The 15,004-nt window shown below is 48.3% G+C and overlaps 2 protein-coding genes across 2 annotated transcripts in view; both read left to right on the top strand.

Annotated features, from left to right (window-relative positions):
• LOC122385348 (putative transferase CAF17 homolog, mitochondrial) overlaps positions 1-5,214 on the top strand; it is a 46,709-nt gene extending 41,495 nt beyond the window's left edge. Inside the window, exon 5 of the mRNA XM_043373564.1 lies at positions 3,934-5,214. Coding sequence (XP_043229499.1) covers positions 3,934-4,219 — 286 coding nt within the window. The 3' untranslated portion in view covers positions 4,220-5,214. The remainder of the gene's footprint in view (positions 1-3,933) is intronic.
• A 999-nt stretch (positions 5,215-6,213) lies between these two features.
• LOC122385351 (innexin inx2-like) lies at positions 6,214-7,947 on the top strand. Its single transcript, XM_043373568.1, has one exon. The coding sequence runs from the start codon at positions 6,351-6,353 to the stop codon at positions 7,425-7,427; it is 1,077 nt and encodes a 358-aa protein (XP_043229503.1). The 5' UTR covers positions 6,214-6,350; the 3' UTR covers positions 7,428-7,947.
• Positions 7,948-15,004: the final 7,057 nt, after the last annotated feature.

The following is a 15,004-nucleotide window of genomic DNA, read 5'->3' as shown; positions in this document are numbered from 1 at the left end:
CGGCCGGCTGGCTCTAGACGCTAATGTTTATCTCTGCTGGTCGTCGGTAAACATTTCGGCTGATTCTGATGATCTGACGAGCTGCAGATGACCCGTTGGACCACCTCGCTTGATCTGCTGTCTCTGTTGGGAATAACGGTCAGCGCTGTGTGATATATTCAAACCACTCCTGTATCTCAGCGGTCAGCACTGTTCGGTCCTGTCCTCAGTCCTGGCATGTCTGTCCTGTCCTGTCCTATCCTATCCTATTCTGTCCTGTCATATCTTGTTCTGTCCTCAGTCCTGTCCTGTCCTGTTCTATCCTGTCTTGTCCTGTCCTGTCCTGTCCTATCCTATCCTGTCCTGTCCTGTCATGTCCTGTCATCAGTCCTGTCCGGTCCTGTCCTGTCCGGTCCTGTCCTGTCCTGTCCTGTCCTGTCCTGTCCTATCGTATCTCTATGCAGGCACACAGGGCGCTTGTTGGGCGTCTTGTTACGTTTTGATTAATGAAACAGGATACCCCGCATGCCTTCTTTGAGTATCAAAATGACCTTTGCACCATTCTTCCCTGCCAGACATCGACCTTCCGGGTTCTTTCAGTCTCCAATTACGCGGGAATGAGTTAATGATCGCTGCCCATTCTCAGCCATCACTGGCTATTGGCGACCTGACCCAGTGTCCCATCTGCACTAAATTGGAACGAGTCTAGTGCAGATGGGCGGTTAGGCCTATTAGGTCATCTGCATTGAAGTGCAGAAGAAAGTTAGCACGGATGTTAAATTGCTGGATCAAGTATCACGTTTGTAAGGAACTGGACGACGATTCAGTGGCGTAGGAGTTTCTAGGGGGTCCACATTTGTTTGTGGATTCCGTGTTTGTAAAGAGAATGCTAAGGAAAGTGGCGACAATGAGCTTGCATGAATCAGCTGGCATGGGTTCTTCAGCAGACAGAACGATGGCACAGTGCACTTCCTCTGTCGGCAGGGCTATGTCAGAGTCTTCTCTCCCGACAGGACTGTCTTGGGACCGTCTCAGAGCTCCGAGGGCTGTCTCAGCTCGCTAGCGGAAGGTTGGCAGGGCTTATGTGGCAGTCAGGGTTGTCACGGCCGGCGCCGGTTGCCAGTCACGCGAGCTGAGCGAGCGGGTGTTGGGCTGGTGGTTCTCGGTAGCAGCGAGGTCGCCTGTCGAGGAACGGCCTGCCGCTGTCCGTGACAGGACCACGAGTATACATAATCGGGGGCGTTCTGCCGATACGGCGGCTCTGGTGGGCGACCATATCGGGTGCATCGCCGCCACTGTGCCGTGCAGGCGCCTGCACCGTGTACCGGGCAAAATGGCAACCGCGACACGAAATGGCGGATTCTGACCCATTTCTCAGTCTGGGCATAGCCTTCAAGCATTGATGAATCGACGATTATTCTTTCAAGTTTTGTCTATGCTTTGGTCTAAATTCATCCGGTTAACCCGCGCCCTGGTGGGGGGGGGGCTATTTTTTGCCCCCCCTCCAGACTTTTTGATATATCTCCAGAACCGCTGCGCCGATCGTCACCAAACTTTCAGTACCCTCCCGGACATCAATTTTACACATTGTGACCAAAAATTTTTCCAGAGGCTATGATAGGTTGGCCGGAAATGACGTCAGAGTGACGTCATGTTCTGCCGTTTTCGACCCAAAAAAGGGTTTCGCGGGAAGAGCTGTCAGGCCTATAGCTTTGCAAATACAGAAAAATGATAAAAACATAAAAGCTGTAGAATCAACAGGGCTACAAAACTGCTATCTCGGATTTTTGAAATTTTTGGATTTTGACCCCAAAAAATCAAAAAATAAATTTTTTGCATATAATAATCGAAAAATCCAAAAAGTTTTTTGAATTTCGCAAAAACCGGAATATATGTGATAGTCCTTACCGCCTTCCATCCACATACCAAATTTGAGATCGATACCTCTTTTTTTTTTGGCGAAGTTATAGCGAAAAAACTTCAAAATTGATGACGTCAAATTTTCAAACTCAATTTTAGCAATTCTAGACCCCGTAGCGCAAAACAAAGACCACCATTAGACTCCCCGTGACGAGCTGCATCGAATCAATACCCATTTTATGCAAAACTATCAACTTTAAAATTTGACCTTTTTTGGCCTGACCTTGACCTGACCTTGACCTGAACTTCACCAGAAAGTGACCTAAGCCGTACCTGATAGTCTTATAACCAATACCATTGAGTTGGAAATGAAAAATTGGCCATAAAACATGCATCACACAACCTTAGTAAAGTTGGGCTCATGTGACCTGACCTGTGACCCTTGGTGACCTGACCTGTGACCTGACCTGGTATTGTCAGTGACCTCTAATAGTAATATATCTACTAGGCAACTGACGCCCTATCGCTGATTCTCGACAAAATGCGTTTTCCTCGGTGTTATAGCGCATTCCCTAGAAGACCCGTGAACGGTGAAACATTTCATCTTTGACCTGACCTGTGACGTCATCGGTGACCCCGAGGTCAATGAAATTCGGTTTTCCTCGACAAATTTGACAGGCCTTTCGAACGCCGTTTGAATTTTGCGGATCCGTCCAGTAGTTTCGGAGATACGAGGGGGGGGGCAAAAAATAGCCCCCCCCCCCCCACCAGGTCGCGTTATAAACAGACCCCACCAGGGCGCGGGTTAAAATGTCACAAGTAGGCTATTTTAGTTCCGAAATGAGTCCCTCATGGAGGAATGCGTTGCCTTACGGAAGAATGCAAAGAATGCAGCCACCTCTGGCAGAGGCCAATCGTCAGCCGATCAGCTTGCAGTTGGTTTAGAACTACGCAATATGATTGGTCAACGCGTGATAAGCTTCCGCTGCAAACATAATTTAGCCTCTACCAAAGATGGAAAATAGTTCTTCGTACATGAAAATATTTTAAAAGTTCCTTTCGTGCCTAAATATTAATTGTTTTCTTTTCTGTTCATTTGAAGCATTAAAAATCACAAGCCGGTAACAGAAAAAGCTAATTTGAGGGAAGTAGTATATTTCTTTTAAAGTCGCAACTGTTTAGAACTAACTCGTGCTCTGTCTGAACTCCTGCAGTGTGGTCTAGCGCCTACCCATTTTAAGACTCATTGATCCTGATTCGTTCTGAAGGCCTCGCTCGGTGCTTCGGTAGCTGACAACCTAGCAAGGTCAGGAGTTATACTTCGCCGCTTGCAGCAGCGGCGATGGATATTTATACGGCCGATGGGATGTCCAGTCGTGGCCGAGTGTCGTCAGACAACAGAGGCTGGGTCGAGCTGCTGTCGTTTGCGTGGACATTACATCGGCTCTTTATTAGTGCAACTGGGGCAGTGGGGCATCTAAGTCAGTACATATGCAATCGTTCCTGCTGGGGGGAGGGGGAGGGGGGGGGGGGCAAGAATGAGATCATCAATCTTTTTTACATTAGTTTTTTCATATGATAGTGAACTAAAAGCCTTGGAATCATTAGTCATTTTCATTATTCGACAAAAAGTACACGAAGATAGAAGCTAATTTGATGATGGCTTAGCAGATCATCATTGTTACCATGCCGTATACCTATGAAATGCTGTATGCGCCGTTGGTCGCGAATGTCATGTTCCTGAAGCGCCAGTTCTTCGGTAAGATCCATGTTGACTGGGTGGGCTGAAGGAGACTGGACAGTGCGATTCACTCTGTCCAGGATCTACATTAGCCGTCTTCACGAAGGCCATGTGGTGCACATTTGGTGCAGATTAGGTGCAGATTTGGTCAAATTACGCTCGCTGTATTTCTTAAAAGTTATCAGAACTATCAGACATTGTTTCGATTAAAACACTGAAATGAATTCATGATGTGAAGAAATTTGCTGTAAAAGGGATTTGCTGCAGATTTGGTCAATTTAGGTGCATTCACCAGATAGCCCGTCGTGAAAACGGCTTGTGTGACCCCCGCTGACCTCCGTGTCTTCCTTCAGTACGGTGCAGATTGGAGACGAGCCAGACGCGTGCGGCAGTGGCGGCGCGGCGGCGGCGCGTCGCAGCCACCTGCTGCACCGTCTGCGCGCTGACCCCGGCTACATCGCCCTGCTAGGCGGCACCGACCTGGAGCTGCTGGGCGCGCTGACGCCCGACCAGGCCACCGGCTACGACGCCCAGTTCGTGGCCGACATCCAGGAGGCCAGCTGCCGCTACCTGGACGGCCGGCGCGACGTCGAGGAGGCGCTCAGCTTCCTCAAACACTGCAAGAAGGGTGGAAACTGAGCCCAGACGCCGACCGGGCGGGGAGAGCTCAACAGCCGCTCCAGCGCTGCGTTCAATGTGGATGGAGTGTGCGTGGCGCACTGAGCTGGCCGAGCCAACTGGAGTGTCGTGGTTAAGGCTGAGGAATTGCTGGGCCCGAGGAATCGCTAGGCGCGGTGATACGCTTGCTTTCATTTAATGTGTTTTTACGCCATCCTTGCCCATTTATATTCATGAAATGTATTTGTATGGACATTCATGCTTCTTTTGTAAGTGTTTTGTTACATCACACATCCTTTTATGTATTTGGTTGTCTGATACAGGTATCAGACAACCAAATACTTTTCTTTGGTGGGTTAGGTTATGTCACCAGATGTAGCTTACCTGACTATCATAGTTGTAACTTTCACGAGACTGGAGCTGTCTCGCGTCTCATTTTCTGTATGTCACTCCGCCCCTTCCCTAACTCCTCTGTTGGCAGTCCTGTCTGCCACTCATCCGTGTGCCGTTTGAGCGTCGCTCTGTGGTCGTCGCCGGCCACTGGGGCAAGTTGTGCTCCTTTGGTGTCCTGGAGGAGGTGCTCGTATTCGGGTACGATGGACTGCTCTGTGGTGGCTCTGTGACGTGATTCTTACCTTTGCTCAGAGGGTTCTTGTTCGGGACGTGCCATGAGTGACGTCTACGACACGTCTGGAGGCTCACAGTTTGTAAGGGGCGGCGTTTCTACGTTTTCTAAGAATGATCTCGGACTGAGTAGTTAGCGAAGTAGCTAGGTATTAGATAGGGGTGGCCAAAATGGTCCTACCCTTTTGATGTTCGTGTCATGTTGGTTACACTGCTCTGGCTGATGGTCGTGAGTAACGTCCCAGCCTCTGTCATCATGTCGATCCTTGTTCCCGGTGTTGTATGTACCAGCTCTTTCGTTTTCCCGTGGGGGATGCTGTCTGACAGCCTACTGCGGTCTGCCGCACGCATGTTTGTAGATGTTCATTACAAATATACAGTCTGACGGCAAACACTCCAGTTTCAATGAGGTATAATGTGCCAGGGATTCTGCCATTATTTGCTCATCGTTATCTCATCAGAAAAATGAAGCTGAGGTGTCAGCCTCTTCAAATGGTCTCCTCCGTAACGTGGTCTTCGAAGTCAAAGACCGATCTAAACGTCTTTGGCTTTTACGTTTGTTTGCATGTTTGTCGTCTGTTGTGAATTGTTCCCAGAGGCGATTTGATAGGGACTGATTTTGTTTTGGATGGAGACCTTACAATCATATTTTAGCCACCCTTTAATTAAATAGCGATGATGATGGCCCTCTAGACTTGGCTGGTCCGGTCCCCCCCCCCCGCCCCATTGAATTTGGATCCACCAGTGGGTTCAAAACGTATTGGAAACATCCGGGCCATGTGATTAGGTACTCGCCAAAAAAAAAAAAAACGAGACGTGTCTCTTATTCTTAATTGTTTACTGCTGTCGGAGGACAGGTCCTTTTGTCTCAAACTCAGTTTCAGGAAAGGTTCAAACAAGAAAATTATTAGTTGCCGAAAAGTGAATGGTTATTTCTAAGTGACGGCACGTCGGGAATGTTTCTAATCGCATAGCCATATCCGACACCGATATGGCCGTATCAGTGGTTTTTGAACTTCAAGTGCGAGTGCGAGAGAGAGAGAGAGAGAGAGAGAGAGAGAGAGAGAGAGAGAGATTCCCTCCCTCTTTGACATTTGACCTCCACTATCTTTCCCCTCTTCTATCTCCTGCCTCTGCTATCTCCCTATCTCTCTATCTCGTGTATCTCTCCCCTAGCGTGGGTTGAGCCAATCCGACACCGCTGACCCTCTCCAGACTCGCCGTTGGCGGACCGTGTTTCATTGCCCCTCCCTCCCCTCCCCTCCCCTCCTCGTGCGGCCTCGCCCGCCCGCTCTCACCACCAGCCCACGGCGCTTTGTTCGCGGCACACGGTGCGCGGAACGGCCCTACACGCGAGCGGGCCCGGCTGAAGGCTATTCGTCCGGTCGGCCGCGAGGGCAGCACTCAGTCGCTCTCCTCAGACGGAGTGAGGTCGAGGCGCACGCGCGCGGCGGACGCGGAGCTCGTGGTGTCTGGAAGGGGCTCACTTTCTGGCTAGTCGCGGGCAACCGCGCTCCCAGCCGCCAAGATGTTTGATATTTTTGGATCGGTGCAGGGCCTGTTGAAGATCGACACGGTCTGCATCGATAATAACATCTTCCGTCTGCACTACAAGGCGACCGTGATCCTGCTGATCGTGTGCTCGCTGCTCGTCACCTCACGCCAGTACATCGGTGACCCGATCGACTGCATTGTCGATGGCGTTCCCGGCAATGTCATGGACACCTACTGCTGGATCCATTCGACCTTCACGGTGCCCCGCGCCCTGACCAAGGCGCAGGGCGAGACCGTGCCGCACCCCGGCGTGGACACCGTGCAGGAAGGCGACGAGATCAAGTACCACAAGTACTACCAGTGGGTGTGCTTCGTGCTCTTCTTCCAGGCCATTCTCTTCTTCGTGCCCCGCTACCTGTGGAAGATCTGGGAGGGCGGCAAGTGCAAGATGCTGGTCATGGAGATGAACTGCCCCATCATCGACGAAGACGCCAAGCGGGATCGTAAGAAGCTGCTGGTCGACTACTTCCAGATGAACCTGCACAACCACAACTTCTACGCCATTCGTTTCTTTTTCTGCGAAGTACTCAACTTCGTCAACGTCATCTGCCAGATGTACTTCACCGACATGTTCCTGGGCTACGAGTTCACGACGTACGGCTCGCGCGTGGTGCACTACGCCAACATGGACCAGGAGGACCGGCCCGACCCGATGGCCATGGTGTTCCCCAAGGTAACCAAGTGCACGTTCCACAAGTACGGAGCCTCCGGCACCGTGCAGCGCCTCGACGGCCTGTGCGTCCTGTCGCTCAACATCATCAACGAGAAGATCTTCGTGTTCCTCTGGTTCTGGTTCATCATCGTGGCGGTGGTGACTGGTCTGTCGCTTCTGTACCGCCTGGCGGTGGTGGTCTCGCCCCAGGTGCGGCTCTACCTGTTCCGTGCCCGCGCCCGCCTCGCACCCCCAGAACAGATTGAAACGATCGCCCGCAAGAGCCAGATCGGCGACTGGTTCCTGCTCTATCAGCTGGGAAAGAACATGGACCCGCTCATCTACAAGGAGTTCATCAACGATCTCTCACGTCGTTTCGAGGGCAAAGACGTCCAATAGTAGCAGCATCAGCCCTGAGGGCGTCTTTGTTAACAGCAGCCCTACCTAGGGGCGGAGGGGAGGGGACGTCCGGTGTTCGAACACCGGCACCGACAGCGACGTGCCACCTCCAACACCGTGTGATAGTCCGGCCACCGGCGCGTGGGCACTGACGCCACGTGATCACGTGCGCGAGTCATGTGCCCACAGGAGCCTGGACTGACATTGTCACGTGCGCGCTGAGCTTGGGTGTTGAGGCACCTCCGTGTGTGGCAGGAATGGGTGTGTTACTGTATCTCAGAAACAGGCGCGGCTCGATAACGCGATCCGCCCGACACTGACAATAGTTTTGTATTCGTATCGCATCTCATGACGCCGAACTGCCGCCGCTGATAGATCGGTCTCGGCACGGGGAGATTAGCGTGCTGCGTCCACGCCGGCCGACCGGCGACTTTTTTTAGCTCATACGAAGGCGAGTGCTTGCTGGTTTTAGGGGCCAAGTGAATGACTATTTTGTGGAAATAAACGAAATCACTGAAAACCTGTCTTTTCAGCCGAAAGGAGGCAGAACCGAACACGGTCTGTGTTGACAATCGCTATTCGCACTTCGCCAAACATGACACGGTAAACGTCACCCCCCTACAGTAGGTAGTTACGTTGTAGTTGGATAGGTCTGCTGATTACTTAACGCTTGATTACACAGCACTTTTACCCATAGGCGGCGGAACGGGGAGGGCACCGGGGCACCGTGCCCCCTTTGATTTTAGCATTTTAACCCGCGCCCCACTGGGGTCTGTGTATAACACGCCCCACTGGAGGGGCTATTCATAGCCCCCGCCCCCCCCCCCCTCCTAACTCCGAAACTACTGGGCCGATCGTCAAAATTCAAACGGCATCTGATAGACCCGGAAAAAACTGTCGAGCGAACTCTACTTTCATTGACCTCGAGGTCACCGATGACGTCACAGGTCAGGGCAAAGTAAAAATTATCGATATTTGGCTTGCGCACTTTTTGGGCTCTGGCTGCCGTCTTACAAGTCAGATCATCTGAGTTTTGGTCTACACACTCGTGAACAGATGCTTTAGATGCCCTGAGGGTACGAAACTTGTACTTTGATTTTCAGGTCAGGGTCAGCACTCAGCTAGGTCATTATAGGTCACGGAAATCTTTCATAAGTCGGTCACGTGACACATGTTTTATGGTCCATTTAGGCCATAGATTTCGAATTCGGTGTCGCATGTGTCGTTTGAGGCCATTTTCATCTAAATATAGCTGAGGTCAGGTCACTTTCAGGTCAAAAAAGATCAAATTTTAAAGTTGAAATTTTCAACAAAAACATGTCTATCGGATGTAGTTTGAGCTCAGGAACACGATGGTGCTATTTATATTGGTGTCCAATGTTAAATTCGTACAGAAAAAATTGATTTGAAAAAATTAAAATTGTGTAATTTTTGCTATAGGTAACACGTATAACTTAGCCATTTTTGAAGGAATCTGGCTAAACCCTGCTAGAGTAAGTCATAAGCATGTGTTCTATCATATATATTTCGTTTTTTTCGAAAGGTCAAAAAGTTCTTGAAAAAATAAAAAATACAAATTTTGAATTTTAATATATATATAATTTTCAAAAAAAAAACTCGAGATAGCAGTTTGATAGCGCCGTCCATTCTGAGTTCTCTCATGCAAAGAAATTGGATCTAGCTCAAAAACTGAGCTCTTGGGAGCGATTCCCGTGGTTCAATGTTTTGCGTCGAAATGGGCCGAACATGACGTCACTCTGACGTCATTTCCGACCGACCTATGATAGATACGAAGTTCAAATTTGGACACAAGGTGTCAAATTGATGCAGCCGAAGGTACTGTAAGTTTGGAGGCGATACGTCAAGCGGTTTAGAAGTTATTGCAGAAAACGGGAGGGGGCTATGAGTAGCCCCCCCCCCCCCAGTGGGGCGCGGGTTAATATTAGCCCTATGGGCTAATGTGGAAAGAATGGGACCAAAAGTCGGCGGTGCCCCCACCCCCTTAACCCGCGCCCTGATGGGGTCTGCCTAGCAACGCGGTCTGATGGGTGGGGGGGGGCCATTTTGGCCCTCCCCCTAGGATCTCGAGAACCACGCAACATAGCGACAAGCGGTAAACGGCGTTGGATAGCCCCAACGGGGAAATACCTTGTGACCCAATTTCATTGAACTTGGTCAAACCGATGACGTCACAGGTCAGGACAAAGGTAGAATTTTCACCGTTTACAGGCATTTCAAGAAATGCGTTGTAAAATCGAGTGAAAAGCATTTCATTGACAATCATCGATGGGGACATGTTCTTCAAACACATATTTTGCTATTTGAGGTCACTGATACCAGGTCAGGTCACTGGGGGGGTCACAATATGAAAGTGTCGTGTGATACATGTTTATGGTCCATTTTACATGACAAATGCGATTATGTGGGTCAGGCAGACTTTAGGGCCAGCTTAGGTCACGTTTTGGTCAGGTCAAGGTCAGGTCAAATTAGGTCAAATTTCAAAGTTGATATTTTTGCATAAAATGGGTATCGATTCGATGCAGCTCGTCACGGGGAGTTCAATGGTGGTCTCCGTTTTGCGCTACGAGGTCTAGAATTGCTAAAAACTCAGTTCAAAAATTTGACGTCATCAATTTTTATCAGTTTTTTCGCTATAACTTGGCCAAAAAAGAGGTTTCGATCTAAAATTTGGTATGTACCTATATTGAAGACCGCAGGGACTATCACATATATTCCGGTTTTTTCGAAATTCGAATAATTTTTGGATTTTTTTTTTTAGTTTTTCTTAAAAAATCAATTTTTTATTTTTGGGGGTTAAAATCCCAAAATTTCGAAAATCCGAGATAGCAGTTTTGTAGCGCCGTCTTTTTGCTACACAACCACATAAAGAACTTTAAAATTGCTTGTTAACTGTAGAATTGGTGAGCGTTTCAAGATGTCATGTTTTTTGCTCATTTTTACTCGAACATGGCCTCAGTTTGACCTCAATAACTCCTGACCTGAGGTGACCTGTAACTTGAAATTTTGTGTGAATGTGTCAAATTGATGCCCGGTAAGGTACCCAAAATTTGGCGGCGCTGCGCGCCGCCGTTTTCTCGCTATTTAAGAAAAACCACAGGGGGGGGGGCCAAAATGGTCCCCCCATCAGGGCGCGGGTTTTAATTGAGGGTGTTCCGCCGCTACTGCTTTTACCCACGCCAGCAAAACTGATAGACGTGACTACCCACATAACACAGTATTAGTGAAAACAAATAAGATCCAATTGATGAAATAGTTACCATAAAACGGTGATACTTAACATATTGGCAAATCAATTCTAAGCCTCTCTGAACACGGCAACCATATAGAGCAAAACATTAACCCTTCGTGGTCCAGGAGGTCGCTTTGAACCCTCCTGACGAATATTTGTTGATAGTTGGAGTGTTTTACGACATCGGACATATATCGACAAAAAAAATATCGCTAAATAACACTTTAACCCGCATATTTTGATGAAATTTCGTCTAGTCTTGCCCGGCGATTCATGTCGTGACATTTTCAATTTCATCCGTCGAAAACTTTGGAGATGTTGGTCTAGCCAAGTTTATGACGGCCGTGAAGACTAAAAATATATGAGCAGTTATTTAATTAAATGTTCATTACAATCATATTAAAGGGACCCTCCCACCCTCGAAAAAGTTGATTAATTGGCGTTAAAGTGATGCCGCTCGGTTCAGGAAGAGCGAAAGCGAATGTCTACCAAATTTCATCGAAAAATGTTCATCGGCTTTCAAGATATTAGACTTTTGCTTTTGTTTACTTTTTGAGATCCTGTTCCTAGTGACTTTATTTGGAACCAGCAGTTTGGCAGCCAGACGTGCGGCACTTGTTGCGCGCAAAGCAGCATATACCACCGCATATTACCAAACGTTTTAATAAAAGGTTTAACCCTCGCCGGCCGAGGGGGGGGGGGCGGGTGCCTCCCCCCATAGGGTTTTTTCGCGATAGCTCCGAACACGCTGGCGATAGAGAGCTGAAACTTGGCATACCTGACCTTTGATCCAAGCCGCATCTTTTGACACCAACCGCATTTTTGGGTCAGGTCAGGTCACTGACCTATGACGTCATAAGTGAACCTCTGCACGGTCTTCAGATGTCGCAACTTCGCAACGCCCTCACTGCCAGAGGAGATGTCACAGGGAAATGAAACTTGCAGGATCTAGTATCCATTATGAGTCTCACAACTTGTATATCTCGGATTTTTCCTAAAGGTCATATGAGGTCAGGTCATTTTCGTGACCTCACCATTATAAGTCAATGGGGAAAAATTCAAACTGCTATTCTGGCGCCGGGAACGATCTCCAACTATCTCAAGCACACAGAATCGTGATTTGATGCACTCCTTGCAAGGTTAGATGCGTCACTTTTGCAATGTTGACCTTCCGTGACGTCATTTATGACGTCATCAAGGTCATATTAGTTTTTCGTCAATAACTCCCGATCAAATTCAGCTAGCGAGTCGGGAAAGCCACCAATGGACTCAGGAAGACCTGCCGAATCGAATGATATGCGACATGACCTCTTTCGACCAACTTCGTGACCTGGGGGTGCTGACCTGACCTTGACCTGAGGTCAACACCCCAAGTTGACCTGACCCGGACAAAAAGTATATCATTCGACGCGCCTGATCAAGGCGAACACGATGCTGCCAAAATCGCGGCTCTGCGGCCGTTTTTTGCGAAGTTATTCACCAAAAACTGAACCGTACCCTGGGGCACTTGACCTGACCTCAGAGGTCACCGGTTGACCTAGGACCTTAAAATCGGGTACCAATCTCTGCGTCTCGTAACGGCGCACATGCTCGTTTTTTTCCGCGACGCGCTAGCTCCACCAGGGGCGAAACGGCGAGGGGGGGGGGTCGTACCCGCCCCCCCCCCCTCGGCCGGCGCGTATGTAGAAAACCAATAGGTCCGGCGAGGGTTAAAATCGTTAGATCTACGCTGACGTCACACATTCAGAGAGGGCATTCAAATGCATTAGCCCCTCTGAATCCAAAGTGCTGCAACTTTGGAATTAGATGTTTTTGATTTAGGGCATTTCTCGCTGTTATTAGTGCTCAAACCAGTAAGTTTAAGCCAGGGACCCCATTTTGGCTATCTCAAATCAAAACTAATGTTAAGGTGGGATGGTCACTTTAATTGAATATCCAGCAATCACAATTAACCAAGGATTTTGGCTATATAATTTATTTTTACTGTTCATTTTGAATATTTCAGCATAGGAAGGCCTTATACCTAAAGGGCAATGTTGTTAATGTAGCCGTATTTTCCCGTAATTTATTTTGCAGCAAAGGTCTTCCCAACGCATTGGCTTTTGATGATGAAAATATTGAAAACATTTTCCCCCCAAAAGGTTACCATACAGAATTTAATTTCATCGTAGAAGGCAAACAAAAAATTGCTATAACTGACATCTCGAGCAATGTTCGTTCAGATATGTTCAATATCTCATCGCATTTCCTTATCCTTCGCCGGACCTTTTGGTTTTCTAGGTACATACCTACGCGCCGGCCGAAGGGGGGGGGGAGACGGGGACGACCCCCTCGCCGTTTCGCCCCTGATGCAGCTAGAGTGTCACGGAAAAACGAGGGTGTGCACTTTGCGCCGTTACCAGACGCAGCGATTGGTACCCGATTTTAAGGTCTCAGGTCAGGTCAACCGGTAACTTCTGAGGTCAGGTCGAGTCGCCCAATGTAAGGGTTTGATTTTGGTTAATAACTTCGCAAAAGATGGTCGCCGAGCCGCGATTTTGACATCATCGTGTTCGTCTTGCTCAGGCACGTCGAATGGCATACTTTTTGTTTGGGTGAGGTCAACTTGAGGTGTTGACCTCGGGTCGCGGTCAGGTCAGAGCCCCAGGTCACGAACTTGGTCGAAGGAGATCATATTGCATATCATACGATTCGGCAGGACTTTCCGAGTCCATTGGTGGCTTTCTCGACTCGCTAGCTCAATTCGGTCAGGAGTTATTGACGAAAAACTCTTATTTCCCTAGTGACGTCATAAATGACGTCACACAAGGTCAACAATGCAAAAGTGAAGCAACAAAATTTGCAAGGAGTGCATGAAATCACGAATCCGTGTGGTTGAGATAGTTTGAGATCGTTCTCGGCGCAAAAATAGTCGTTTTCATTTTTCCCATTGACTTATGATGGTGAGGTCACGTGACCAGCCTGACGTCATGTGACTTATAGAAAAAAAATCCGAGATATACAAGTTGTGAGACCTCTGATGGATCCTGTGGACTAGATCCTGTAAATTTGATCTCCCTGTGAAAGCTCCTCTGGCACTGAGGGCGTTGCGAAGTTGCGACAACTGAAGACCGCGCAGAGGCTTACTTATGACGTCATAGGTCAGTGACCTGACCTGACCTGAAAATGCGATTGAATTCAAAAGAGCTGGCTTGAATCAAAAGTGATGTATGAGAAGTTTCAGCTCTCTGTCGCCAGCGTGTTCGGAGCTATCGCGAAAAAAAAACTATGGAGGGGGGGGGGGGCGGCACCCACCCCTCCCCCCGGCCGGCGAGGGTTACGTTTCCTAAAGATGTTAAGGACCCTACGCGAACTACGTTGAGACTTAAAGAGACAATGACCTCATAAAGGCGTATGGTTTAACCCTCTGCGGCCGAGGGAGCGAGCGCTATTCGCCTCTGGCGGTTTTCTCGCCATTGCTCGGAAAGTAATTGGCAATAGAGCGCTGAAAGATGTTTAACTTATCTTTGATTTATCTTTTGACACCAAACGCACTTTCACACCAGGATCTTTACCGAACTGTGGCGTTATTGATGAACCTATGCAAGTTTAAGAAATATCGCCATTGCGAAACGCCTCTCATGTTGTTACAACTATATTTGTCAAAGTTTTTGCCCGTACCTGAAACTCGCCTCATAGTTCAGGTCGGTAACGTGACCTCGCCACCATAAGCCATTGAGGAAGCATTGAAATTTATTTTCATGCAGCCGGGAATGATGACTTTCTCAAGCACATATAATTATAATTTCATGCATTTCCTGCAAGGTCTGATGGTTAAGTTTTGCATTGTGTACCTTGCGTAACATCATAAAGACATTACGTCATTTATGACGTCACTTAGGTCACTTGAAATTCGAATTTTTCGTTAGGTAATAGCCCCCGGAAAAGCTGAGTTAGCGATTGGAAAGGCACTAGCTCAAAATGAGCTGTCACATCGACTAATACCTTTGCTGTATGATTTCAATTGACCAACTTCGTGACCTTAACGAGTTTGTCCTGATCTTGACCTTCGGCCAGCACCCAAGTTGAACTTTTCAAAATATCAGCATAGCATTCGACGCGAATGAGCAGGAAAAACAAGATGGTGCCAAAATGACGGCTCTGCGACCATTTTCGAAATACAGTGACCGAAAACCGGGCCTCTGTCTCGGGGTATTTGAACTCAGGGTTCACCTCACCGGTATATAATTTTGTTTGAAAGAGGTCAAATTAAGGTGCTGACCTCAGGTCAAAGTCACGTCAAAACCGCTCAGGTCAAGAAACTGCTAAAAGGAGTTTCTTGAAGATA

This window comes from Amphibalanus amphitrite, unplaced genomic scaffold (assembly GCF_019059575.1).
Source record: "Amphibalanus amphitrite isolate SeventyFive unplaced genomic scaffold, NRLGWU_Aamphi_draft 000215F_arrow, whole genome shotgun sequence".
Classification (NCBI taxonomy): domain Eukaryota; kingdom Metazoa; phylum Arthropoda; class Thecostraca; order Balanomorpha; family Balanidae; genus Amphibalanus; species Amphibalanus amphitrite.
This window is presented reverse-complemented; position numbering and strand designations above follow the sequence as displayed.

Bases quoted from the DNA above. Each gene is read 5' to 3' on its own strand.
- LOC122385351 (XM_043373568.1), top strand. From the start codon at position 6,351: ATGTTTGATATTTTTGGATCGGTGCAGGGCCTGTTGAAGATCGACACG.